The sequence below is a fragment of the Nyctereutes procyonoides genome, unplaced genomic scaffold, assembly GCF_905146905.1.
Source record: "Nyctereutes procyonoides isolate TBG_1078 unplaced genomic scaffold, NYPRO_anot_genome, whole genome shotgun sequence".
Taxonomy (NCBI): Eukaryota; Metazoa; Chordata; class Mammalia; order Carnivora; family Canidae; genus Nyctereutes; species Nyctereutes procyonoides.
In genome coordinates, this window is record NW_026575125.1 from 60,585,246 (window position 1) to 60,612,848 (window position 27,603).

Sequence of the window (27,603 nt, forward strand, 5' to 3'; positions counted from 1 at the left end):
TAGAAATCATTTAGTAATCATCTTCAGCCTTGTGTACCTAAAAACTGAAACAAAAAAATAAGAGCATCATGGCCAAAGACACTCAAATCTCTGACAGAGGTAGAATCAAAACTATACCAAAGGCAAGTGGCATGTGTGATAATAGTTAAGCACATAGGCTTTGTAAAAAGATCTGAGTATAAATCCTGCCATTTATTATTAGTGTGATATTGGGCAAGTTTCCTTGCTTCCCCACACCTCAGTTTCCTCATCTGCAAAATGAGGCTAATAATACCTTCCTAATAGGGTTGAGATCCCAAGAAATACAGCTATTATTATTATTACAGCAATTCTGACATTAAAATCTTACCATCACCACCAGTGCCTGCTTTGCAACCTCTCTCCCCTCAGAAAACAAAAATGTGGGATTTTCACTAATCTGTTTCTGAGACTGCTGTCATTGACACCTAAACCCTGAACATTAGGGGACTTCATTCTGCATTAACCCTCCAAACCCCACTATTTTCTTTCCTCTGGTTAAGATAGATCTTAGAACTGAAAGTTTCCCCTTAGCTTTCCTTTTCCTCTTAGCCTCCACAAACCACAATACTTGACTCCATGCTAGGCTACACTTATCTAAATACACATTGTCAAACAGAGGCCAGGTCACAAAGCAGTGTGAATAGTACAAGACGCAAACTCCGATTTCTAGGTTGTATTTTTCTAATATAAGCAAAGATTAGTGTAGATGTAATCAGTTAGCCAGAGCTGACTTGCTCTATCTATAAAAATAAATTCTATTTGGAAGCCCAAAAGAAAGGAAAACTGAGTTACTAGAAATTAAACAGTAAGGCTAGAGAAAATTAATATTCTCTATTTTCTACTCCTTTTTTCTTTAATTTCTTTTTTTTTCTTTAATTTCTATAGCAATCTTTGTTGATAGAAAAACTCAAAAGTCTGTTAGAAACCAACATTTTTGTTCCTTAGATGACAATCAGAATGAGTAGAAGGTGGTTAGAAGAGAAAAGGTGCCATTGTGAAATATGAATGAGACCAATATAAATGCCATGAACCAAATACAACTTGGGCAGTTCTAATGGCCTTTCAAGACACACCGCAAAACTTCACTCCTTAAAAATAAAGAAGGGAAATCTACCATGGATCCTGAGTTAAATTAATTGAAACTTTTTGTCCCTAATAACCACATATCTTCTACAGAGAATTGTTATAAAACTCAAATTAGCAGGGGTTCAAATTCAGTTTTACTTTATTTACAGGGCTAGTCAAACCCCACCAACTACCACTCTTGCCCCAAAGTCATCAAAAAGATATTAATATCATTTAAAAGATATTAAAGGAAGGGTATATAAAAGTTAAGATAGTAAATGTTTTCTTTTGAAATGGTCTTATTGTCCCTGGACATTTTGAATTTGAGCATATTTATAAAATGAGAGTGTAAAGGGAGAGTGACAAATTAAATAGTAAAACTCAGAGGTAGTTGAAAGAATGTAAAAAAAAAATACCTAAAACAAAACAAAGTTAACTAAAACTCCTGGATCAAGTCAGGAACCTTGCTACATTCCTTGAAAACTGCCTGAAACCCAATTGAACTCAGAAGGGAAAGCAAATTCTCAGTTTTCCAACTGGCGAAAATTATAGAATGTGGAAATTAGCAATAAAGGATAAAATTTGTATCATGCACTGTGAGGCAGACTAGTGCAAATTATTAGCAGAATTAATCTTCACAATAAGATAGGACTAAACATTCACCCTTGTTTAAGTTTCCAAATATAATGCACTTTAAGAGCTCCATTCATTTTTCTACTTCCAAATCTGGTATCTTTAAAAAACAAAAGAAAATGTGATCTTCAAGATACACATGTATTATTTCAGAGTCTCTATTTCATGGAGAATGGGAAGAAGGTAAATGGAATCAGATATTATTCCATTAATAAGATATAAAAGCTAAGACTAGAAACCTGGAAGTAGATATTCTGGATGAATCAAGGCTTTTCTATTTAGTAGTCTACTGACTTTTGGCAAATTACTTGATTTCCTGAAACTCAATTTTCTTATCTGAAAAATGGAATTTATGGATAATTGCATTCTGGTGATAAGAATATTTTGAGAGATATACTTTGCAATAAAAACAAACAACATGTAAAACTGAAAGGACTATTTGGTCATTTGATTATGAGACTGTCAAAGGCATATTTCCTGCTCCCTAGGATCAGACTAGACAAAATAAGAACTTCTGTTTTTATTTTTTTTATTTTTTTTTTAATTTTTTTTTTTATTTATTTATGATAGTCACACAGAGAGAGAGAGAGAGAGGCAGAGACACAGGCAGAGGGAGAAGCAGGCTCCATGCACCAGGAGCCCGACGTGGGATTCGATCCTGGGTCTCCAGGATCGCGCCCTGGGCCAAAGGCAGGCGCCAAACCGCTGCGCCACTCAGGGATCCCAGAACTTCTGTTTTTAGATACAAGGTTTGCTCTAATTTATAAATTAATTTATAAATTGAAAATTATAAATTAAATTTTAAGAAACAGAAACAATTCAGAAACATGAGCACTTCATTGTTTTTAGATGAACAATTTCCAAGACTAACAAAATATCTCCCTAAAAATGGTTTATTATACAATTTGGATTGCAAATCTCATTTTAACAATATATTAAAAACTTTTTTTAAAAAGCAAAAAAAAAAAATCAAAGCAAAACACACACACACACACACACAACTTAAGAATTTTGCTGCCTTACTTTTTTATCCAACCTTATACCCTGTGTCTTTTGATTGGGGCATTTAGCCCTTTTACAATCACAGTAACTATCAGAATATATGAATTTAGTGTCATTACATTATCTGTAAAGTCACTGTTTCTGTAGATTGTCTTTGTTCCTTTCTGGTCTTTGTTACTTTTGGGCTCTCTCTTTGCTTAAAGGATCCCCTTTAATATTTCTTGCAGGGCTGGTGTAGTGATCACAAATTCTTTGTTTCTGTTTTGAAAGCTCTGTATTTCTCCTATTTTGAATGACAGCAATACTGGATAAAGTATTCTTGACTACATATTTTTCTCATTTAGCACCCTGAATATATCATGTCATTCCTTTCTGTTCTGACAGGTCTCTGTGGATAGGTCTGTTGCCAATTTAATGTTTCTACCCTTGTATGTTAAGAACATCTTGTCTCAAGCTACTTTCACGATATTGTCTCTGAAATTTGCAAGCTTTATTATTAACATGTCTATGTGTTGATCTATTTTTGTTGATTTTGCAGAGGGTTTTCTGTGCCTCCTGGACTTGAATGCCGGTTTCCTTCTCCAGATTAGGGAAGTTCTCAGCTATAACTTGCTCAGAACTATCTTCTGATCCCCCTTTCCTCTTCTTCTGGGATCCAAATTATTCTAATATTGTTTCCTTTTTTTAAGATTTTACTTATTTATTCATGAGAGACACATAGGTAGAGAGACAGGCAGAGGGAGAAGCAGGCTCCCTGCAACGAACCCAATGTGGGACTCGATCCCGAATCCTGGGATCACATCCTGAGCCAAAGGCAGACGCTCAACCACTGAGCCACCTAGGTGACCCCTAATATTGTTTCCTTATGGTATCACTTCTCTCTTGAATTCTCCCCTTGTGATCCAGTAGTTGTTTCCCTCTTTTTCTCAGATTATTCTCTTTCATTTTGTCTTCTTTATCACCAATTCTTTCTTCTGCCTCATTTATCCTAGCAAGTTAGAGCCTCCATTTTTTTAATTGCATTTCATTAATAGCCTTTTTTTATTTCAACCTGATTAGATTTTGGTTCTTTTCTTTTTCTAGAAAAGGATTCTCTAGTGTCTCCTATGCTTTTTCCAAGTACAGCTAGTATCTTTGTAATCATTATTCTGAACTCTGGGTCCAACATTTTACTTATGTCCATACTGATTAGGTCCCTGGCAGTCAGCACTGCCTCTTGTTCTTTTTTTTTTTTTTTTTGAGGTGAGATTTTTCTGTCTTGTTACTCTGTCCAGAGGATAATAGATGAATGTGATAACAAAATACTAAAATATTAACAATGCCAGAGAAATATACACTAAACAAATCAGAAGAGGCCTGAAAAACTGCAAAGAAAATTTAGATAAAAAAAGGAGAGAATATAATCAGACAGGTGAACAGACCAGAGCAATACAGTAGATTCTGGGTGTATTTTGGTCTGTTAGTAGAAAGTATATTCCAAAATTGTAAAGAATATATATATATATATATATATATATATATATATATATATATAATATTTATATATTATATAATATATAAGATGAAATTCAAAAAGACTTGAGAGTTGGTAAAATAAGAAATTGGTTGATAAGGAAAAAGGAAAAAAATGTTAAAATTGAAAGACCAAAGAATCCTGAGAAAAAACCTCACAAATTCTATACACTATTTTCCCCTAGCACTGGAATTTTGCAGTTCTGTGTGACCAGTAAACTTGGTACTAGCCAGATGTTCTTCCTGATTCAGTAAGGAATAGGCCCATTGCACTGATTCTCAGGTGTCTTTGCCTTGGTAGAATTGCTCTACTCTTGCAAGGGAGCCGGGCTCAGTGTATGTGGCTCCGGATTGCTCCATGTGGCTTTTGTACCCTGAAGGCTTTTGATGCAGCTTTAGAGGATGAGAATGAAAATGGCAACCTCCCATTCTCTATCCCAGGAGCTGAAAGAACAGGACTCTCACTATTCAGTGTGCCTTCAGGGAAAAGCAGTCAATCACTCTTGTTTCTCTGGTATCTGTCCACACTTTGTGTTCACCAAACTTGTGACTGAGCATTTTTGTCTCAGGCTTGAGAATCCGTTTTGAGCCTACAGACTTTGCAGACTCCTGTGGTGAGAATCGGTGCCACTCCTCCTGGCAGAAGGAGGGGAGTCTCACTGTGGTTCTGTCCATTGCTGAGCTCCTATTTGGAGACGTCACCAGACCATGCCACAGTTCTTAGTTTATGGCAACACCAAGCTGAAAGCCCACTCCTGGGCTTGCTGATGACAGCTGGCTTCCCCACTCCTTTGTCTGGGAACTCTGCTGCACTCAGGCACCCTCATTCTTTTTGTGACTCTGAGACCACACTGTCCCATCTAGGATTTACCCCCCACTTCACCACCTGAGCACCTTTCAAGCAGGGATGTCCCTCATCAGTGCAGACTTCTAAAAGTTGTGATTTTGCACTCAGCTGGTTCATCACTTTCTGGTAGCCAGCTTATGTAGGCTCCCTCTCCCCATAGTATATCTTCTGATATATCCTCTCAGATTCATTTGTCCACTCCTACCTTGCAGAATTTGGTCAGTTTTCTATTGGTAGAATTGCAACAATTCTTTTCTTAGCAATCTGGTTGAATTCATAGGTGTCCAGAATGATTTGAAAGCTATCTAGCTGAATTCCAGGGACCAGACAAAACTAAGGCCACCTTCTCCACCATCTTCCTCCCTCCAGTGAGCCTAGACACATCAATATGCTGACTACAAAAGACTAATTTTTGACCCAAAGACACCTCCAGATTGAAAGTGAGTGGGTGGAAAACAATTTATCATGCTAATAGACATCAAAAGAAAGTGGGGGTAACAATCCTTACATCAGACAAATTAGATTTTAAACCAAAGACTATAATAAGGAAGGACAGTATATCATGACTAAAGGGTCTATACAAGATCTAACAATTGTAAATATTTATGCCCCTAACAAGGGAGCAGCCAATTATATAAATCAATTAATAACAAAATTAAAGTAACACATGGAAAATAATACAAAAATAGTAAGGGACTTTAACACTGCACTCACTGCAATGGATAGATAATCTAAGCAGGGATAGATAATCTAAGCAGAAGATCAACAAGGAAACAAAGGCTTTGAATGACACACTGGACCATATGGACTTCAGAGACATAATCAGAGCATTCCATCCTAAAGCAACAGAATACACATTCTTCTCTAGTGCACATGGATCATTCTCCAGAATAGATCACATACTGGGTCACAAATCAGGTTTCTACCAGTACCAAAAGATTGGGATTATTCCCTGCATATTTTCAGACCGCAATGCTTTTGAACCTTGAACTCAGTCACAAGAGAGTATTTGGAAAAAACTCAAATACATGGAGGTTAAAGAGCATCCTACTTAAGATTGAGTCAAACAGGAAACTGAATAAGAATTTAAAAAATTCATGGAAACAACAAAAAAAATTCATGGAAACAGATGAAAATTAAAACAAAAGTGTTCAAAACTTTTGGGATGCTGCATAGTTCTCAAACATACAACCTAACCTTATACCTAAAGTTGCTGGAGAAAGAACAGCAAACAAAGCCTAAACCAAGGAGGAAAAGAGAAATAATGATTTGAGCAGAAATCAATGAAATACAAACCAGAAAAACAGTAGAACAGATTAATGAAACTAGGAGCTGATTCTTTGAAAGAATTAATATGATAGATAAACCCCTAGCCAGACTTATCAAACAGAAAAGAGAAAGGACCCAAGTTAATAAAATAATAAATGAAAGAGGAGAGATAACAAGCAATACTAATGAAATACAAACAATTTAATAATGTATTAGGAGCAAGTATATGCCAACAAATTAGGCAATCTGGAAGAAATGGATGCACTCCTGGAAACTTATCAACTACTAGAACTGAAACAGGAAGAAATAGAAAACCTGAACTGACCCATAACCAGCAAATAAATTGCTGATAAAAAAAAAGTCTCCTCACAAACAGGAGTCAAGGGCCAGATGGCTTCCCAGGGAGATTCTACCAACTATTTAAAGAAGCATTAATACCTATTCTTGAGCAGTTTCAAAAAAGCAGAAATGGAAGGAAAATTTCCAAACTTATTCTATAAGGCCAGTATTACCTTGATCTCAAAACCAAAGACCCCCAGCAAAAAGAATTACAGACCAATATCTCTGATGAACATCAATACCAAAATTCTCCCCAGGATACTAGTCAATAGGATCCAATAGTACATTACAAGTATTATTCACCATGACTAAGTGGGATTTATTCCTGCACTGCAAGGGTGGTCCAACTTTTATATATCAATCAATGTGATACAATACATTAATAAAAGAAAACAAGAAGCATATGATCCTCTCAATAGATGCAGAAAAAGCATTTGACAAAGTACAGCATCCTTTCTTGATTAGAACACTTCACAAGGTAAAGATAGAGGGAACATAATTCAATATCATAAAGGCATATATGAAAAGCCCACAGCAAATACTCTCAGTGTGGAAAAACTGAGCGCTTTCCCCTATGGTCAGGAACATGACAGGGATGCAAATCTCAGCATTGCTGTTCAACAAAGTACAAGAAGTCCTAGCCTCAGCAATCAGACAACAAAAAGAAATAAAAGGCATTCAAATCGCCAAATAAGTCAAACTCTCACTCTTTGCAGAAGAAATGATACTCTATATGGAAAACCCAAAAACTCAACTCCAAAATTGTTAGAACTCATAGAGGAATTAGCAATGTGGCAGGATATAAAATCAATGCCACAGAAATTAGTTACATTTCTATACACTAACAATGAGACAGAGGAAAGAGAAATTAAGGAGTCAATCTCATTTACAATTTCACCAAAAACGTAAGATACCAAGGAATAAACCGAACCCAAGAGACAAAGGATCTGTACTCTAAAAACTGGAGATCACGCATGAAAACAATTGAGGAAGACACAAAGAAATTAAAAAATGTTACATGTTCATCGGATTGGAACAAATATTGTTAAAATGTCTATGTCACCTAGAGCAATCTATACATTCAATGGAATCTCTATCAAAATACCACCAACATTTTTCACAGAGCTGGAACAAATAATCCCAAAATTTGTATAGAACCAAAAAAGACCCTAAATAGCAAAAGCAATGTTGAAAAAGTAAATCAAAGCTGATGGCATCACAATTCCGGACTTCAAGCTATATTACAAAGCTGCAATCATCAATACAGCATGGTACTGGCACAAAAACAGGCTTATCAATCAATGGAACACAACAGGGAACCCAGAAATGGGGCCCTCAACTCCATGGTCAACTAATCTTTGACAAAGCAGGAAAGAATATCCAATGGAAAAAAGACAGTCTCTTCCATAAATGGTGTTGGGAAAATTGGACAGCCACATGCAGAAGAATGAAACTGGACCATTTTCTTACACCATACACAAGGATAAACTCAAAATGGATGAAAGACTGAAGTTGAGACAGGAATCTTTCAAAATCCTAGAGGAGGATATAGGCAGCAATCTCTTTGACCTTGGCTACAGCACCTTCTTGCTAGACATGTCTCCAAAGGAAAGGAAAACAAAGGCAAAAATGAACCATTGGGACTTCCTCAAGATAAAAATCTTCTGCGCAGCAAAGGAAGCAGTCAACAAAACCAAGAGGCAACCTACAGAATGGGAGAAGATCTTCACAAATGACATATCAGATAAAGGGCTTGTATCCAAAAGTCTAAAAAGAACTTATCAAACTCAAAGAATAAATAATCCAATCAAGAGATGGGCAGAAGACATGAACAGAGATTTCTCCAAAGAAGACTTACAAAAGAGCAACAAGCGTATGAAAAAATGCTCCACACCACTTGCCGTCAGGGAATACAAATCAAAACTGCAATGAGATACTGCCTCACAGGAGTCAGAATGGCTAAAATTAACAGGACAGGAAACAACAGATGTTTTTGAGGATGCGGAGAAAGGGGAATCCTCTTACACTGTTGGTGGGAATGTAAGCTGGTATAGTCATTCTGGAAAACAGCGTGGCAGTTCCTCAAAAAGTTAAGAATAGAGCTACCCTATGACCCAGTAATTGCACTACTAGGTATTTAACCAAAGATACAAATGTGGCGATCTGAAGGGGCACCTGTATCTCAATGTTTATGGCAGCAATATATACAATGGCCAAAGCATGGAAAGAGCCCAGATGTCCATCAACAGATGAATGGATACAGTAGATGTGGTATATATACAATGGAATATTACTCAGAAATCAAAAAGAATGAAATCTTGCAATTTGTAATGATGTGGATGACACTAGAGGGTATTATGTTAAGTGTAATAAGTCAATCAGATAAAGACAATTATATGACTTCACTCATAGGTGCAATTTAAGAAAAAACAAAACAAAACAGAGGACCATAGGGTGAGGGAGGGAAAAATAAAACAAGATAAAAACAGAGAGGGAGACAAACTCTAAGAGACTCTTAATCATAAGAAACAAAGTAAGGGTTTCTGAAGGGTAAGTGTGTGGGGGAATGGGATAATTGGGTTATGGGCATTAAGGAGGACGCATGATGTAATAAGTACTGGTTGTTATATGCAACTGATGAATCACTGAACTCTACCTCTAAAACTAATAATACGCTATATGTTAATTGAACTTAGAGTTAAAAAAGACAGGTTTAATGTCTTTAATTAGTTTCCTGTACAAAATTCCAAATATAAATTAACATGTTGCTATATAAATTCTACTTAGAATTTAATGTGACAAAAATAAACTACAAAGTAAAATTATTAGATTTTTATAATCTCAAGATAAGAGGTATTGTTATTAAAGCAACTGCCATAGCCAGCAAAGGAAAACATTCTAAAGTTGCAAGGAAAGCAAAGAAAAAGAAAACAATGTTTCTTCAAAACTTTTGGAAAATATCAGTACCATAAAAAGTTTATTTTATTTAATGGTATATTTGGGTTTCCAGCAATGAGTAGCATAAAAGATCCTTTAAGTAGTAATATAAAGGATCTGAGATAGCAAACATAAGTGTGTGGGATTAAATATTCCAAGAAAACTAACTCACAGGCTTAATATACATCCACTTCAATTTATTTTGTGTATTTTTGGCAGTTAACTTTAAATTGTCAGGGACATATAACTGAGAAAAAGAGTAGAGAGTACTTTGTTCTTGACCTTGTCAACTAAGGAAACAATGGATCTTCTTCTGAATATTGTTATAACATTTTGTTATAAAACTTCTTTATTAAAAAAACCTAGAGGGTCAAGTCAGAAAGCATCAAAGCCTGCTAATAAAGAATTTTTAATGTGCACTTTTGTATCTTTAATAGCGCTATCTTTAACCAAACAACTAAACAAAAATAGCAATATATCTTCACCTCACTCTCCAAATGTGAAAATTTGGGCTCCTTTCACAGCCATAGGATACTACATAAAAAGGCAAAAATGATATTTTTTATTCTAAATATCTTTTTTATTCTAAATACATAATACAGACAATATATGTATAAAACATGCAGTCCATTCTTCGGCCAGCTTACTTACCTTGAACCAAGTGAAGTTCTTGCCACTGGGAAGAAAATTCCCAATTGTAAATTAAATAAATGTTCCTGTTAAGGCTTTCAATTCCTGGATCAAAAGTTACATCTCATTTTACTTCTCTCCTTCCTCCATACACATTTATAATATAGTTAAGCCTCTGTGGGGAATATTACTATGAGTAAAAATGTTACGGATTTACAGCTTAGTTGTTAAAGTTATAATCCATAAAGATAATAGAAATCTAATCATTTCTAAACAAAATATTGACTGAAGCTCTGCATGCTGTTATTTAATGCACCAAGTAGGTCACATCTAAAATGTTAAAATTTATTACCTAAAAGTGGCCCAAAGAATATCTGCAATAACTAAGGAAAAAAAACTTAATTTTTTTGATAAGTACCCTAGTTTTTCCAGTAAAAAAATAGTAGTAACATATTATACGACAATGAAGCAAGAAAGAAAAGACCCAAGAGTTACATGTTAAAATCTCTGAAGCTGAAAAATGGAAAGGAAACTTCTTCTTTCTTCTTAATTTATCTTCAGTACCTGAATTAAAGCATAAAGCAGCAAGAGTGCAAATGATTCCAAACAACCTGGAATTTTATTGTAAACATCCCATAAAGAATGGCAACAAATTAATCCAGTTTTTTTGTCTTTGAAGATAATTGCTTAAAATGACTGGTAACTGCCAAACAAAACATCTTTCATAAACCAAGCCAGTTAGTTTACCTTTCTTTACTGAATTTTAGTTTAATGGACATTTTGTCCATATACCACATCACATCAACTATTAACTCAATGACTTTCCGTCTTAAAATTTTATGGATACTAAGAACAAACATAAAGTACAGTTTTGTTAATACTTTATAAAGGATTACAAAAGACAAAGATGCTAAGTTACAGGACAAAGAAATAAATTACTGATTGCCATCACCACAGTATCGTTTAAATAATTAACATTTCTAGTACTGCCTAATGTGTATCTGGTGACATATGTAAAAACACATTTCCCAACTGGGTTTCTAAATACTTTTTATGTGATTTTAAAAGTCAATTACCAATGGTGATTATATGTATCAACAGTTTTATGTTTTAGAAAATACTTATCATGCTTTTATATGTCAAAATCTCATATTATAGATTTAATTAAGATAGGTATAAGAATAACAAATGGGCATACATATAAATAAACACACCTTAACTCTAAACTGCAGGGCCTTACTACTGTACTTCTCCCATCAGTAGATCATAAATTGCCAGTCTTGTTGACGTGTGCTAAGTTAGGTACAGTCTGCATTGCAGAAAGAGATGTGAGGATAAAAGTAAGCAGGAGAGGAATGATTGAAAAGAAAATAACCAAGAATAAGGCTGTATAAAAAATAAATGGCTAGAAACTTGAAGACAATTCTTATTTCACAAAATACAGCACCATGAAAAAATTATATAAGAATTTAAATAAAACTTGGTAAACTTCATAATTAAACCTTAGTAAAGAAATTTACTAAGAGATGAAAATCAAAAAGCATGAAAATATTTTCACACTAATTTTTAAAATAAGCCTTAAAAGTGATCTTACTCTATTTTCAATAAAACCTTCATAAAGCCTCATGTAGCACAAAAATGCTGGGGATGGGGTTAACATTTAAAACAGTGAATTTTAAATTGTCAAAAGTTCCATTCTCTCCCCCATAACTGGACTATTTTTATTTTGGAACTCAAAATGTTAGTAATCATTTAAAAGGCTGTATATCAAAGTAAACTGAAAATTATACAGCATATTTGTTTTTTGTGGATGTGAAAATTCCAACTTTAAAGATAAGTACCAGTTGGCAAATGTGCATAAAACAAATCCCGAGATATATAAGCAAGTAATTAACGTGCTTATCACTATCACAAACGTACAAATTTTGAAAAATGCTCAAAAAAGTTTTTATCAAAAACTAAGAAGTGGCATTCACATTTTTCTTTTCAATCACTCTGTTATTGTCTGATGACAACCTATAGGATTACAGAAAAAAAAAAACCAAACCCACAAAATAATAAATCACTCAGATTTACTTCAAAGTATTAGAAGGTTGAGTTAGATATCTGAGCACACAGTTGTGCAGAATGAGATTTCTGAATTTTACTCAATTTCTTAGCCTCTGGGTGAAACAAAGTGCTATATGAAGAATTCTAGCATAGGCCTGATCTCTGGGAAACAGAAAGTGAAGGAAGGATAAATAAAAAAATTAGAGGGACACAATACATGATAAAAACCTAGTTTATCTATCTAGAAGGCATAATGAAATGAATGATCAAGGAGTATATATATAGGCTAAGTGCTTTAAACAGAGGGAAAGAATTGGTAGACTGTGAATACAGTTGTCTTCCATACAAAATATTATTTTTTTAATGTCCGAGATAGTGTGTCTAGTTGGAAAAAATCTACACACACACGCGCGCGCGCACACACACACACACACACAAATGTAGTCATTAGGCTGATAGGCTAGTGAATATTTTGGAAAGCATCCTATTGCTGAAAGAGATACACATGGCAAGATACAGAACCTAAAATTCTGTTTTCATAAACAGATTACACATGCTAAGATCTTAAAGCTGGGAATTAAAAGATTATTAGAATTCATGAAAAATATTTTAGTTCAGTGACTATTAATATCCAGCATAGGATAAGGTTTATACATGTGTATGTTCTCATGGACCTAAATGTGTTTTATTTTTAGGAATTGATTTAAGATTTAAACTTTTCTTTAAAATTTTCGGCTCATTTCCTATTTGCTTTGCTATGCCTGAACCTGATATTATTTAGGTTTAAAGGTACTCTAAAAAATTAAAGTGTACAATATTCAATGTGATACAAATTACAACACATTCACAGGAGGCAGTGTTACAAAAAAGCAAAATATAAACTGGGGGAGGGAGTATTCAGATATAAAAGTAAAAATACTATCTTCCAAACTTTTATTTTCAAACTTATTAAAATAATTTGCATGCAAACAGAAAATAATCTGTTTATTTTATAATAAATGGTAAATATGCTCATCTAACATACCCTGGTGACTTATAAATTCTAGTAACTGAAATCAACATTATAGCAAAATGCTGTTCACTAGTATTTTCACAGTATTTCACTACATATAAAATGTGCTTAAAAATGTCTTCAGCCTTATTATTCTAATTATCTAAACCTAGAAAATCTTGATATATGGGAGATTAATGTGGCATTTTTATTTTTCAAAATAAATTATAAATAAAGCTTAAGATAGCTAAAACCACACAAATAGTAATTCTTCTACAATTGAAGGGGTCAGCTCTTCATAGAAGAATGTCAACAAAAAATTTCACACCAAAATGATACACATAATACACATTTAGGTATATCCATGAATTTAAGTAACTATGTCACTTTGATTAGGGTAAGTCAAAGTATTATTGAGTCTAGGAAAACACAGGCACAAATTTAGTCAAAATGCCCATTAGATGAATAATTAAAATAGCATATTTTAGCAAAAATCAAATGCAGATTTTTAAATGTGAATGTTTTTGAAACAATAGTATGGTTAAAAGTGTCAGCTGAGTTTATCCAGCAGTAGTTTTGGTTTAGTGAAAACAACAACAAGAATACTAGAACAACAAAAAATCAGCTTGATCTACTGTTCAGTAATAGAAGTTAGTGCCATTAAGAATTCACAACAATATCTCCTTAAAGCCTGAACATCATTTCTACTGCAAGTGAAAATTGCTTAAAGTTGTAAGTACAGGAACAACCCCCACCTGACCCAAACAAAAGAGCAAAGTTATGTGTGTACTCCTTCCTTTGTACTTAAGGATTTTCAGATGCATAAAATGATTGGAAACATGAAACAAACACATCAGCTTCAGAATATCTTGGGATTACTAGGCATACATTAATTAGTTTCTTTTATCCCCAAAGTCTGATCTAAGGGCAACAAATCTGCTGTTACAGTAACAGAGATCAATATTATCCTACTCACCTTAATAAATTAGTGAATTTGCAATTTCTCAAATTTGAGGAGTAAAATTGATCTTGGAACTCAAGCTCATTTACGGAATCATGTGCACTCTACTGCTGTAAACAAGACCATAAGGATCTTAAAGATTTTTTTTTAAATCTATAAAATAATGACTCAATTAGGTTCTTTTCTTAAATATTATGACAGAAGAGCCCTTTGGAATGGTATGAGCAAAAATCTATTAAAGTTGCCTCAAAATATTTGCTAGCCAAAACATTCCAATTCAAACTAGCTGCTTTGTTACATTTTAAAATTCAAATGAAAACCAATCACTCACAGCTGTAAATAGCAGGTGGTAGCAGAGATACATAAGCAGTAGACCAAGTCTACTTACACAAGTATGTTCTAAGAAAAGCCTAAGATACAGCATACTACACTTATGAAAGCTTGTTAATTACAACTATTAATTTGAGAGCCAATACAATTATTAACAACCTCTCCGCTTATGAGTATTCATTCCTACTAAGCTTGTTCTATTTTTTCTTAGTCAGTAATGAATAACAGCATCTATTTTCCTTAACGTTTCCAGTAGTTGTAGTCAATAGAGGTAGCTGAGCTACTATTCAAAGAAGTTATTCTTTGTGGATGAGGATTTTTTTCAAATGTTTAAGTTATTCTTTAAACTACACAAGTTCTATTAATGCAATAAAATATAATAGGAAAAAGAAAATGGATGCAAGAAACTTTTGCATTTGGCACCTTGTCTAGATTGATACCTCAAATATTCTTTTTTAATAAAATTAATGCAAACATCAGAACACACCACAAAGATTTGCTACATATTTACAAGGCACCAACCCTTTCTCACCTTTAACATGAATTAAGCAAATCAATGAAAAGCATATCAAGATCCCCCCACCCCCAAAAAACTGTAGTATAAATATATACTTCAGTTCAGTACAATTCAATAAAGTTTGGCCTGGGAAGAGTAAAATAATCCAGATCGTTCTTACAATATAGAAACTGTAAACATTTAATAGCTGCCTATAGGATTGGTGTATTGTGCAAAAGTTATTATTACTGGGTATAAGAATCAAAATGGCAAAAACAAACTATATAAAACTCTGTAAGAAGGTGCTATACTTCTGTGATACAAAAGCAAAAGAGGGATATTCAATTGAGATAAAAATGTCATGCTACTCTTAAGAAGCAGAATGCTCCTTTAATGTAGTAAATCTGTAGTGTGTTTGTGATGTGTTGTGTGTGTGTCTATATGTGGGCAGATTTTTTTTTAATTTAAGGCCTAATGAGTAAGGCTTGTTTGAACAAATGAAGTGTGGAGATCAAAAGTCTTGAAACAAATGTATACTGGCATAATGGAAAAGCACCAATGTGAAAGGAAACAGAAGTCCCCACACAACTTGCTTTGTAGATTTCCTAGTAAATTCCCTGCAGTAGAAGGCCATTGAATTTTTAAAATTATTTTAAATTTATTAACTGTTAATAATTCCATCCCATGAGATGGCTAACCCTGGCTTTTTCTGTCATTTTACGCACTCTGCCTGATCTGGATGTACCAAGATTCAGAGGATCTTCAGTGGACACAAAATTGTCATTATCAGAATCATCATTATATAAAACAGTCCTCCTGCCTTGGTTTCTTGTTTTAATTCGAGGCAGTCTACTAAAACGTCCTGAAAACATGGTATCAAATTCATCATCTGCAATACGTGCACGTTTGGCTCTGGTGGTTCCTCTAGAAGTACCTCTTCCTCCTCTCCCTCTCCCTCTCCCTCTAGTGGCAGCTGCACCTCTTCCTCGACCTCCTCGTCCCCTGCCTCCTCTTCCTCGGCCTCCTCTACTCCATCTACCCCATCTGCCCCATCTGCCCCTTCCTCCTGTGCCTCTTGTCTTCCAGTTTCTTTTTCCATTGGCATATTGCTTTCTGAGTTTTCTTTTAGGCCTGGTTTGTATGAATTTGCTATAGTCATGGTCTCCATCTACGTAATCTTGATCTGTTCTGGAAGTTGATTCGGAATCAGAATCAGAACCACAGGTACTTTCAGAACTTAAACTGGATCCTAACTCTCCACTCTCTGAGGAGGATAAATGTGATTTCTCTTTTGTTTCTTTTTTCTCATTCTCTTCTCTTCCAATGCTTTCATCTTCTTCTGATGCACTAAGTAGTTTTCTTTTGATTCCTGTCCGAGGCTCTCTGCCGTCACCATTTGTAAGGGGTCCATCAAGGGAGTGATCTAAACCAAGATGAATAATTTTTAAAGTTAAACTTCGACACTGAAGATGGTTATTTAACTTCAAAAGTAAAATAAAAATTCTATCAAAAAATACTTAAGCACCCAAAGATAGACGGGGTAAAGCCATGGAAAGTATTGGAGTATAAATTTAAATCTATTAGAAATGGAAGACACTAACGTTTTGGGTTGTGTCTGATGGTGTTTTTTGCATGGGGCAGGGAGAAGGATGATGGGTAGTTAGGAAGCTGGGCATAAATTTCAAGGGCTTAAACTATATAAAGAATCATGTAGGAACATGTATCAGAATAATTCCATTCATTCAATGAACAAATATTTACCAGTAGGTAAAAATAATTTTTAGGTAATAAGCAGTAGGTAACAAATAATTACCTACTATATTGTTAGAAGTTTGAAATATAGCAATAATGAGACAAAGTCCTTGCTCTTTGAATTTATATTTTAGCCTGGAAAGCTTGATACAGAATGAAGAAAATTTAAAAAAATAATAAAATACAAAAAAATAATAAATAAAATGTTCAAGTCTATATATGCTGGGTATTTTAGATAAGAAAAATTCATGTAGAGGTACTATCTGAGAAGAAAACTGAATGAAGTGAGATCTGGGAAAAGAACATTCCATTGGAGGAAACAGAAACCCAAGTATAACTAGAACGGAAGAAAAAACAGGGTAGGGGGAGATAACTGGCAATGATGAAAGGTTTTAGAACAAGAGAATGAAAGGAACTTATTTATATTTTTGAAAGAGCACCATGGTTCTTCTAGATAGAAGGAATTATGGAAGAGATTAAAAGCAAAGTCCAGTTGGGACACCATTGCAATAGTCTAGGTAAGACATGATAAGGGATGTACCAATAGAAGTGATAAGAAGTGATTAGATTTGGAGATTTTCCTTCTAGAGGAGCCATCGGGACCAACCTTTTATTTTTAAAGTTTGAACTGACAGGAAATGCTGATGGATTGGGTGTGAAGTGTTAGGTACGAATGAAGATCAACTCCAGGGTCTTATGACCTAGAAACTGTTTGAATGGTAGAGATATTTTGCTAAGTTGGAGAACACTGAAAGAGGAATAGGTTTAGGCAGTCTGGTAGAAAAAATATCAAAATTCCAGTTTAAATATACTAGAGTTCCAAATAAAAACAATAACAAAAAGAAAAAAAAGCAGGTAGATGTACTTGTCTAGAGGTCAGGGGAGACTCATATAGAAATGGAGATAGAATTTTGGAAGATTTCAGTAAGAGATGACATTTAGAATCAAGAGAACAGAGGGTGCTTATTGAGAGGGAGAATAAAGAAAGAGAATGTGGCTGATGACTGAGACTTGGGATATTCCAACATCTAAAGATAAAGAAGAACTGGCATAGATAATTGAGAAGGAACAGCTAATGAGGCAGAAGGAAAAAAGGAGAGTGGACTGAAAAGCTTGGAAGGAGCAAAGATAGGGTTGTATGGTAACCATAGTGACAAAATTAGTTTAATAGTCTAGGTGTTATAGACTGGATTCCTTTTCTGGAGGAAGATGGTGGTGGAGTAAAAGGACTGACCCTAGGCTAATGTCATCTCACAGACACAACTAGATAACAATCAAATAACCCTAAATACCCCAGAAATCAACATGAAGACTGACAAAACAAATTCCACAACTAAAGGGAGAGAAGAAGCCACATTAAACTAGGTAGGAAGTATGCAGAATGCAGAAGTACCCAGAACTGGATTATGGGTACTGTAGAGGGGAGGGAGCTGTGGTCACAGAGAAGGGCAAAAGAGAGTAGAGCGCATAGGTGAATGCACAAGAACATTTACCTAAAGCCATTGACTTGGAAAATGAGAGGGGCTGATTTTCATGAGTTCTTGTAATCAGTGGGGTGTAAAGCCTAGAGTTTCAAAGGTTAGCAGGCTTGACTGGGACAGAGCCCTGAGGACACAGCTCTGCGCCTAGAGAGAGATGGCAAGCAAACAACCTAGGGACAGAGCATGGAAACAGTGTTTTAAACAACACCTGGGGCACACAGGAGGGAGGTTATTCACTCTCCTTCGAGGGCTTCCGTGAGAAGCAGCTTTCATAGAGATGCCTCTCCAGAAACAAAGGAGCTGGCCAGAGCCATATCCCTCCAGTACCCCTCAGCATAAACCCAGAGCTACCAGTGCAAAGCAGTGTAGCTCTCACACTAGCTAATTAACTTGCTTACACCAAGCTCCACACCCTTGCACTCTAGTGGGACTGCCCTTCTCAGTCAAGCTTGCTTCAGACTAAGCATGGTGGGCCTATCCCCCAGAAGACTAGCACAAACCACTGTCCACACCATGTCGCCAAAGCCTGGGTTTTAAAGATCAACAGGATTATCTGGGATAGAGCCTAGAGGGTACTGTGCTACTCCTAGAGAAAAGGTGGACAAAAAACAAAAACAAAAACAAAAACAAACCTGGAGATAGACAGCTTGGAAACAGTAAACTAGAAAATGCTCAGGGCACACAGATGGGAGATTATTTGCTCTTCTCAGAGTGCTTCCCTGAGAGGTAGCATTCATGAAGATTCTGCTCAGGGAACAGGGGTTGACTGGTGCCATTTTTCTCCCCTGCCCCTCAGCATAAACACAGAGCCAGCTGCAGGAAGCACTGCAGTGCCTATACTGGCTGCTTAAGATGCTTACAACCAAGTCCCACACCCCAGTTTTCTGGTGAGACTGCCCTTCTCTTTTTTTTTTAAACCAGACTTTTAATTATAGAGTATAAACTGATAGTTACCAGAGGGGATGGGGGAAATCAGTGATGAGGATTAAAGAGCACACTTGTCATGATGAGCACCGGGTAATGTACAGGCTTGTTGAATCACTATATTGTACACCTGAAACTAGTCTAACACTGTAAGTTAATGACACTGAAATTTAAGAAAAAAGCTCCCCTCCCAATATAATGACCTCACAGGGTCTTCACTTCAAATGAGACTGCCCTTCTATGTCAAGCTTGCCCCAGTACCAGTGTGGTGGGCTCCTTCCCCAGAAGACCAGCAGAAACCCTTGCCCAAACCATGTTTCCCTACAAGAGTTCTATAGGGCATCAGCCTTAGTGGAAATAGCATCAGATCTCATTTAACAGGCAGACTAGAACACACTAAAACTCATCACATTCTGACCAAGGAATGAATACTATATACACTGCAAGCAAGGAGAGCCTCTGCAGGTAACTGGCCTGAAGGACAGAGCAGCCAAAACAAAACAGCATAGCATATGTAGCACACACCAGACAGAAATCTCAGAAGTGACAGGAACTGAAAACTATATGACCATTTCTTCATAAAGCCTTTACTTTCAGGAGCATGAACCATAACAAGGCTTTCTTAACACATAGGAGAGGGTGAAGACTTAAAACAAAATACCAAGACAGAGGATAGGAGTTCATCCCAAATGAAAGAACAAGATAAGGTTACAACCACAGACCTAAGCAAAACAGACAAAATTAACATGCCTGATGGACAATTTAAAGCAACAATTATATGGATATTCATTGGGTTTCAAAAAAATGGAAGACATCAGGGAGACACCACAAAGATAAAAGAGATAAAAAACAGAAATGAAGAATGCTGTAAATGAGATTGGAACATGCTTGATGCAATGACAAGCAGGCTGAAAGAAGCAGGGACTGATTTAGTTATACAGAGACAATGGAAAATAATGAAACTGAACAAAAAGAGAGAATTATATAACACAAGAATAAATTTAGGGGATGTAGTGATTCCATCAAATGTAAAAACATTTGTATTATATGAGTCCCAGAAGAAGAAGAGAGAAAAGGAGGAAGAAAATTTATTTTAAGAAATAACAGAAAACTTCCCTAATCTGGGAAAGGCCCAGGAGGCACAGAGAACTCCCAGTAAAATCAACAAAAGCAGGCCAACACCCAGACATATTGTAATTAAACTGGAAAAATCTAGTGATAAATAAAAATCTTATAAGCAGCAAGACAAAAGAAATCATTAACTTAGAAGGGAAGACCCATAAGGCTAGATGGAGATGTTTCAACAGAAACATGGCAAGTCAACAGGGAATGGCATGAAATATTAAACTTGCTGAATGGGAAAAATCTGCAGCAATGAACACTCTATCCAGCAAGGCTGTCATTCAGAATATAGGAGACATAAAGAGTTTCTCAGAAAACAAAAAACAAAGGACTATGTGACACAAAACCAGTCCTGCAAGAAATATTAAAGGGGAATCTTAGCATGGAACGGAAGGACCAAAAGTGACAAAGACGAGAAAGGAACAGAGAAAACCTCAAGATACAATGGCAAAACAAGGAGTAAAATGGTACTACATATACATCTATCAATAATTACTCTGAATGGGGGTGGGCTTGGAACACAGGTGTGTACAGCGTGCTGTAGTGGAAGTTTTGTATTATAGTAATCCTGTTTACATTTTGGTATACTCTAGTCAGGATTGAATGTATTAGATGAAATGTAAGGATCTTGTTCAATCTGAAACCCCCATCGCCCCCATTCCCTTCCTTTTTTTTTTTACTTAAACATTTTTATGATAATTTAGATGGAAGTTGTTTGTCAGTTAATGTTGGTTCCAGTCCTTCAAACTGTTCATATCTGCTTTATAATATTCATTGTACTAACCCTTCAGGTTGGGGTGGGGGGCTGGTGACAGTTTAGTTATGTCCTCAAGATAAAGTCTTAGTGAAAAAAATGAATAAATGTTCTTTAGTTAAAAAAAAAGACTAAGCACTCCAATCAAAAGACATAAGCTGTCAGAATGGAAAACAAAACAAGAACTATCTATATGCTGCCTATAAGAGACCGATTTTAGACCTAAAAATACCAGCAGATTGAAAGTGAGTGGATGGGGAAACATTTATCACACAAATGCATGTCAAAGAAAAGCAGGGTAGCAATGCTTATATCAGATAAACTAGATTGTAAAACAAAGACTGTAACAAGAAATGAAGAAGGTTATTATATCATAATAAAAGGAACAATATAACAAGAAGTAACAAATGAAAATATTCATGCACTAACATGGGATTACCCAAATATATAAAACAATGAATAACAAACATAAGGAAATTAATAACAACACAATAATAGTAGGGGACATAAACACTTCACTTATATCAATGGACAGATCATGTAAATAGAAAATCAAGAAGGAAACAATGCCTTTGAGTGCCACACTGATTCAGATGGAGTTAAACAAATATATTAAAAATATTTCATCTTAAAACAGTAGAATACACAATCTTTTCAAGTGCAGATGGAGCATTCTCCAGAATAGATCACATCCTACATCATAAATCAGACCTCAACAAAAATATTGAGATCATCCATGTACCTTTTCTGAATACATTGCTATGAAACTTGAAGTCAAGCACAAACAAAATCTGGAATGACCACAAATACATGGAAGATAAGTACCATGCTACTAAACAATGAATGGGTCAACTAGGAAATTAAAAAGAAATTTAAAAAATGAAAATAAATGAACATGAAAACATAAAAGCAAAACATCTGGGATGCAGCAGAAAGCAATCCTAAGAGGGAAGTATAAAACAGTAAAAGCCTACCTCAGGAGGCAAGAAAAATCTCAAAGAAACAACTTAATCTTACACCTAAAGGAATTAGAAAGAGAATAAATGAAGCTTAAAATCAGAAAAAGAAGGAAATATTAAAGTTTAGAACAGAATTAGATGATATAGAAACAAAGAAAATAATGGAAAAGACAACGAGATCAGGAGCTGGTTCTTTGATAAAATTGATAAAATTGGTAGGCAGACCTATCAAAAGAAAAGAAGAAAGGGCCCAAATAAAATCACAAATTAGAGAGGAGAAATAACAACCAACACCACAGAAATACAACTGTAAGAGAACATTATGAAGAACCATAGTTCAACAAATAGGACAATCTGAAAGAAATGGATAAATTCCTAGAAACATATACACTACCAAAACTGAACAAAAAGAAATAGAAAACCTCAACAGAACAGTCACTAGCAAAGAAATTGAATCAGTAATAAAAAATCTCCCAACAAACAACAGTCCAAGACCAAATAGCTTCATAGGGGACTTCTATGAAACATTCAGAGAAGAGTTAATACTTATTCTTCTCAATCTATTCCAAAAAAGAGAAAAGGAAAGAAAACTTTCAAATACATTCTATGATACCAGCATAATCCCGATTCTATAACCAGATGAAGACTGTACCAAAAAAGAGAACAACAGGCCAATATTGTTGATGAATATGGATGCAAAAATTCTCAACAAAATAGTAACAAGCCAAATACAACAATAACACAATCATTCACCATGATCAATGGGGTTTATTCCTGAATTGCAAGAGTGGTTCAATATTTGCAAATCAATCAATGTTATATATGATATTAGTAAAGGAAAGGATAAGAACCATATGATTATCAAAATTTATGCAGAAATGGTATTTAACAAAGTACAGCATCTATTCATGATAAAAACACTCAATGAAGTAGGTTTAGAGGGAATATACCTCAACATAATAAAGACAATATATGAAAAACCCACAGTTACTAATATCCTCAATGGGGAAAATCTGAGAGCTTTTCCTCTAAGGTCAGGAACAGGACAAAGACATCCACTCTCACTATGACTATTTAACATATTACTGGAAGAAGTACAACTTTCACTATTTGCAGATGACATGATACTAAACCCAAAAGACTCCACCAAAAAACTGTGAGAACTGATAAACAAATTCAGTAAAATTGCAGGATACAGAATCAATGTAGGGAAATCTTTTGCATTTCTCTACACCAATAATGAAGTAACAGAAAAATTATGAAAATGATCCCTTTAATAATTGCACCTTAACTATGATACTTAGGTATAAATCTAATCAAATAGTTGAAAGGCCTGTGATGTGAAAACTATACATCATGATGAAAGAAATTAAAGATGACACAAAGAAATGGAAAGGCATTCCATGCTCATGGGACAGAAGAAGAACAAATACTATTAAGATGTCTCTATTACCCAAAGCAATTTAGACATTAATGTAGTCTCTATTAAAATATCAACAATATTTTTCACAGAGCTAGAACAAAAAATACTAAAATTTCTACTGAACCTCAAAAGTCCCTGAATAGGCAAAGCAATCCTGAAAAACAAAAGCAAAGCAGGAGGCATCACAGTTCTGGGATACAAGTTACATTACAAAGCTGTAATGACGAAAAAAGTATGGTACTGGCACAAAAATAGACACACAGATTAACGGAACATAAGAGAGAACCAGGAAATGAACCTACAATTATATAGTCAATCTGGCAGCCATCAGCAAGCCAGGAAGAGAGTTCTGACCAGATACCCTGCTGGCACCTTGATCTTGGACTTTGAATCTACAGAACAGTGCGGAAATAAATGTTTGCTGTACATATAATGAAAAAGTACTCAACATCTCAAATCATCAGAAAAATGCAAATCAAAACCTCAATGAGATATAACTTCTCACCTATCATAATGGCTAAAATCAACAACACAAGAAACAACAGGTGTTGGCAAGGATGTGGAGTAAGAGGAACCCTCTTACACTGTTTGTGGGAATGCAAACTGGTGCAGCCACTCTAAAAAACAACATGAAGGTTCCTCAAAAAATTAAAAAAATAGAACTATCCTATGATCTAGCCATTGCACTACTAGGTATTTACCCAAAGAATACCAAGATATTAATTCAAAGGGGTACATTCACTCTTACATTTATTGCAGCACTATTTACAATAGTCAAATTATAGAAAGAGCCCAACTGCCCATTGATAAATGGATGTCCACTCTCCCCACTTTTATTCAACACAGTACTTGAAGTATCAGACACAGCAGAAAACAAAATTCATCCAAATAGAGAAGGAAAAGGGGGAAGACTGGGTGGCTCAGCAGTTGAATGCCATGCCTGCCTTTGGCCCAGGGCATGATCCTGGAGTACCAGGATCGAGTCCCACATTGGGCTCCCTGCATGGAGCCTGCTTCTCCTTCTGCCTATGTCTCTGACTCTCTCTCTCTCTCTCTGTGTGTGTGTCTCTCATGAATAAATTTAAAAAAATAAAAAAAATAGGAAAGAAATAAAACTTTCAATATTTGCTGATGACATGATACTGTACAGAGAAAGCCTGAAAGACTTCACCAAGAATAGCCCAAAAAACAAAAAAAGCAAACAAACAAAACCTGCTGGAACTGATAAATTTAGTAAAGTCACAGGAGAAAAACCTCAATGTACAGAAATCTGGTTCATTTCTATATATCAATAATGAAGCAGCAGAAAGAGAAATTAAGAAAAAAATCCCATTTACAATTACACCAAAAATAATAAGACTCCTAGGAATAAACCTAACCAAAGAGGTGAAAGACCTGAACTCTGAAAACTACAAAACACTGATAAAAGTAATAGAGGATGACACAAAGAAATGGAAAGACATTCCATGCTCATGGACTGGAAGAACAAATATTGTCAAAATGTCTGTATCACCTAAAGCAGTCTACAAATTTAATAGTAATCCCAGATCAAAATACCAACAGTCATTTTTACAGAACTAGAACAAACAATCCTAAAATTTGTACAGAACAACAAAGACCACAAATAGCCAAAGTAATCTTGAAAAAGAAAAAAAAGCAATGCTGGAGTCACTGCAATTAGAGATTTCAAGGTACATTACAAAGCTCTAGTGCTCAAAATAGTATGGTATTGGCACAAAAATAAGACATATAGAACAATGGAACAGAATACAAAAGCCAGAAATAATCCTACAACTATATAGTCAATTAATCTTTAACAAAGTAGGGATCCCTGGGTGGCGCAGCGGTTTGGCACCTGCCTTTGGCCCAGGGCGCAATCCTGGAGACCCGGGATCGGATCCCACGTTGGGCTCCCGGTGCATGGAGCCTGCTTCTCCCTCTGCCTATGTCTCTGCCTCTCTCTCTCTCTCTGTGTGTGTGACTATCATAAATAAAAAAAAATCTTTAACAAAGTAGGAAAGAATATCCAATGGGAAAAAATGTCCTCAACGACTGGTGTTGGGAAAACTGGATAGCAACGTGCAAATGAGTGAAAGTGGGTCACTCCTTTAAAACATACATAAAAATAAATTCAAAATGGATTAAAGATCTAAATGTGAGATCAAAACCATGAACGTCCTACAAGAGAACACAGGCGTTAACCTTTTTGACATTGGTTGTAGCAACTTCTTACTATATATGTCCCCTGAGTCAAGGGAAACATAAGCAAAAAGAAATCATTGGGACATCATAATTAGAAACTTCTGCATAGTGAAGGAAATAACCAACAAAACTACAAGACAACTTCCTGAATGGGGAAGGTATTTGTAAGTGACATATCCAGTTAAGGGTTAGTATCCAAAATATATAAAGAACTTACAAAACTCAACACCCCAAAATGAATAATCCAATTAAAAATGGGCAGAAGATATGAAAAGACAATTTCTTTAAGGAAGACATCCAGATAGCCAAGAGACACATGAAAAGATGTTCATCAACATTTACTGTGAGGTAAATGCAAATCAAAACTATAATGAGATAACACATCATACCTGTCAGAATGTCTAAACTCACCAACACAAGAAACACAGGTGTTGGCAAAGTTGTGGAGAAAATGGAACCCTCTTGCACTGTTGAATGCAATCTAGTATAGCTATTGTATAAAACATTATGGTTCCTTGAAAAGTTAGAAACAGAACTACTGTATGATCCAGCAGTCACACCACTGGGTATTTACCCAAAGAATACAAAACATTAATACAAAGGTATACATGCACCCCTATGTTTATAGAAGCATTATCAACAATAGCTAAGATATGGAAGAAGCCCAAGTATCCACTGAATAATGAATGGATAAAGAAGATGTGGGGTGTGTGTGTGTGTATACACATACACCCCAGTGGCATATTATTTGGCCATAATAAGAATGAAATCTTGCCATTTGCAACAACATGGATGGAGCAGAGAGTAATATGCTAGGTGAAATATGTTAGAGAAAGTCAAATACCATATGACTCACTCATATGTTGAATTTAAGAAACAAAACAAATGAGCAAAGGGAAGAAAAGAGAGAGAAATCAAGAAACAGACTCTTAATTACAGAGAACTGATGATTACCAGGGGAGGGGTGGGGTGAGAGGATGGGTTAAATAGGTGATGGGGATTAAGGAGTACACGTGTCATGATGAGTACCAGGTGATGTATGTAATTGCTAAATCACATATTGTGCACTTGAAACTAATAGTGCATGTTAACTAACTGGCATTAAAATAATTTTTAAGAAAAGACAGGACCCATTGTGGCTGTGGGCATGATACCACATGTCTATGTCCTATTTCTTCCATCCTCCATCCACACCCTGCACCAGTACCTGCCATCTTTCCCAGGCCTCATGCACAGTGCCCCTGAGGGAAGAAATACAGAACATGGGAAATGTCTGATGTACATGGTCTTGTAATGGTCTTTCTGTACACTCACCTTGTTTTATAGAAATAAATATTACTGGCTAAGTTTTCTTTCTTTGGAAAAAAAAGACAAGAGATAACAATTGTTGACAAGGATGTGGAGAAAAGGGAAAATTAGTATAGCCATTATGGAAATATTTAGGGAGGTTCCTCAATGAACTAAAAATACAACTATCATTTGATACAGTAACCTCATTTCTGGATATATATCCAAAGTAACTGAAATCAAGGTCTTCAAGAAATATCTATACACTCTCTATCTCTATATCTATCTATCTATCATCTATTTATTCACTGTGGCATTAGTCACAATAGCCAAGATATGGAAATAATGTATGTCTTTCTTCAGGTGAATGTAAAAATATGATATGTACATGCATGTGCACACACACAACCCATAATGGAGTATTACTCAGCTTTTAGAAAGGAAGGGAATTTTGCCATTTGTGACATGTTAGGAGCTTGGAAGACATTATGCTAAGCAAAATGAGCAAGGCGGAGCAAGAGAAATATTGCATGATGTCACATATAGATAATCAAAAACAGTCATACAGAAACAGAGAGTAGGATGGTGGCTGCTAGGGGCTGGGAACAGAGGAATTG

General features: G+C 35.3%; 1 protein-coding gene across 4 annotated transcripts in view; it reads right to left on the reverse strand.

Moving 5' to 3' along the window:
- Positions 1–10,537: 10,537 nt before the first annotated feature.
- BRWD3 (bromodomain and WD repeat domain containing 3) overlaps positions 10,538–27,603 on the reverse strand; it is a 210,210-nt gene continuing 193,144 nt past the window's right edge. For all 4 annotated transcript variants that reach the window (XM_055338288.1, XM_055338287.1, XM_055338286.1 and 1 more), the window contains one exon: positions 10,538–16,505. In XM_055338288.1, coding sequence (XP_055194263.1) covers positions 15,751–16,505 — 755 coding nt within the window. In that variant the 3' untranslated portion in view covers positions 10,538–15,750. The remainder of the gene's footprint in view (positions 16,506–27,603) is intronic.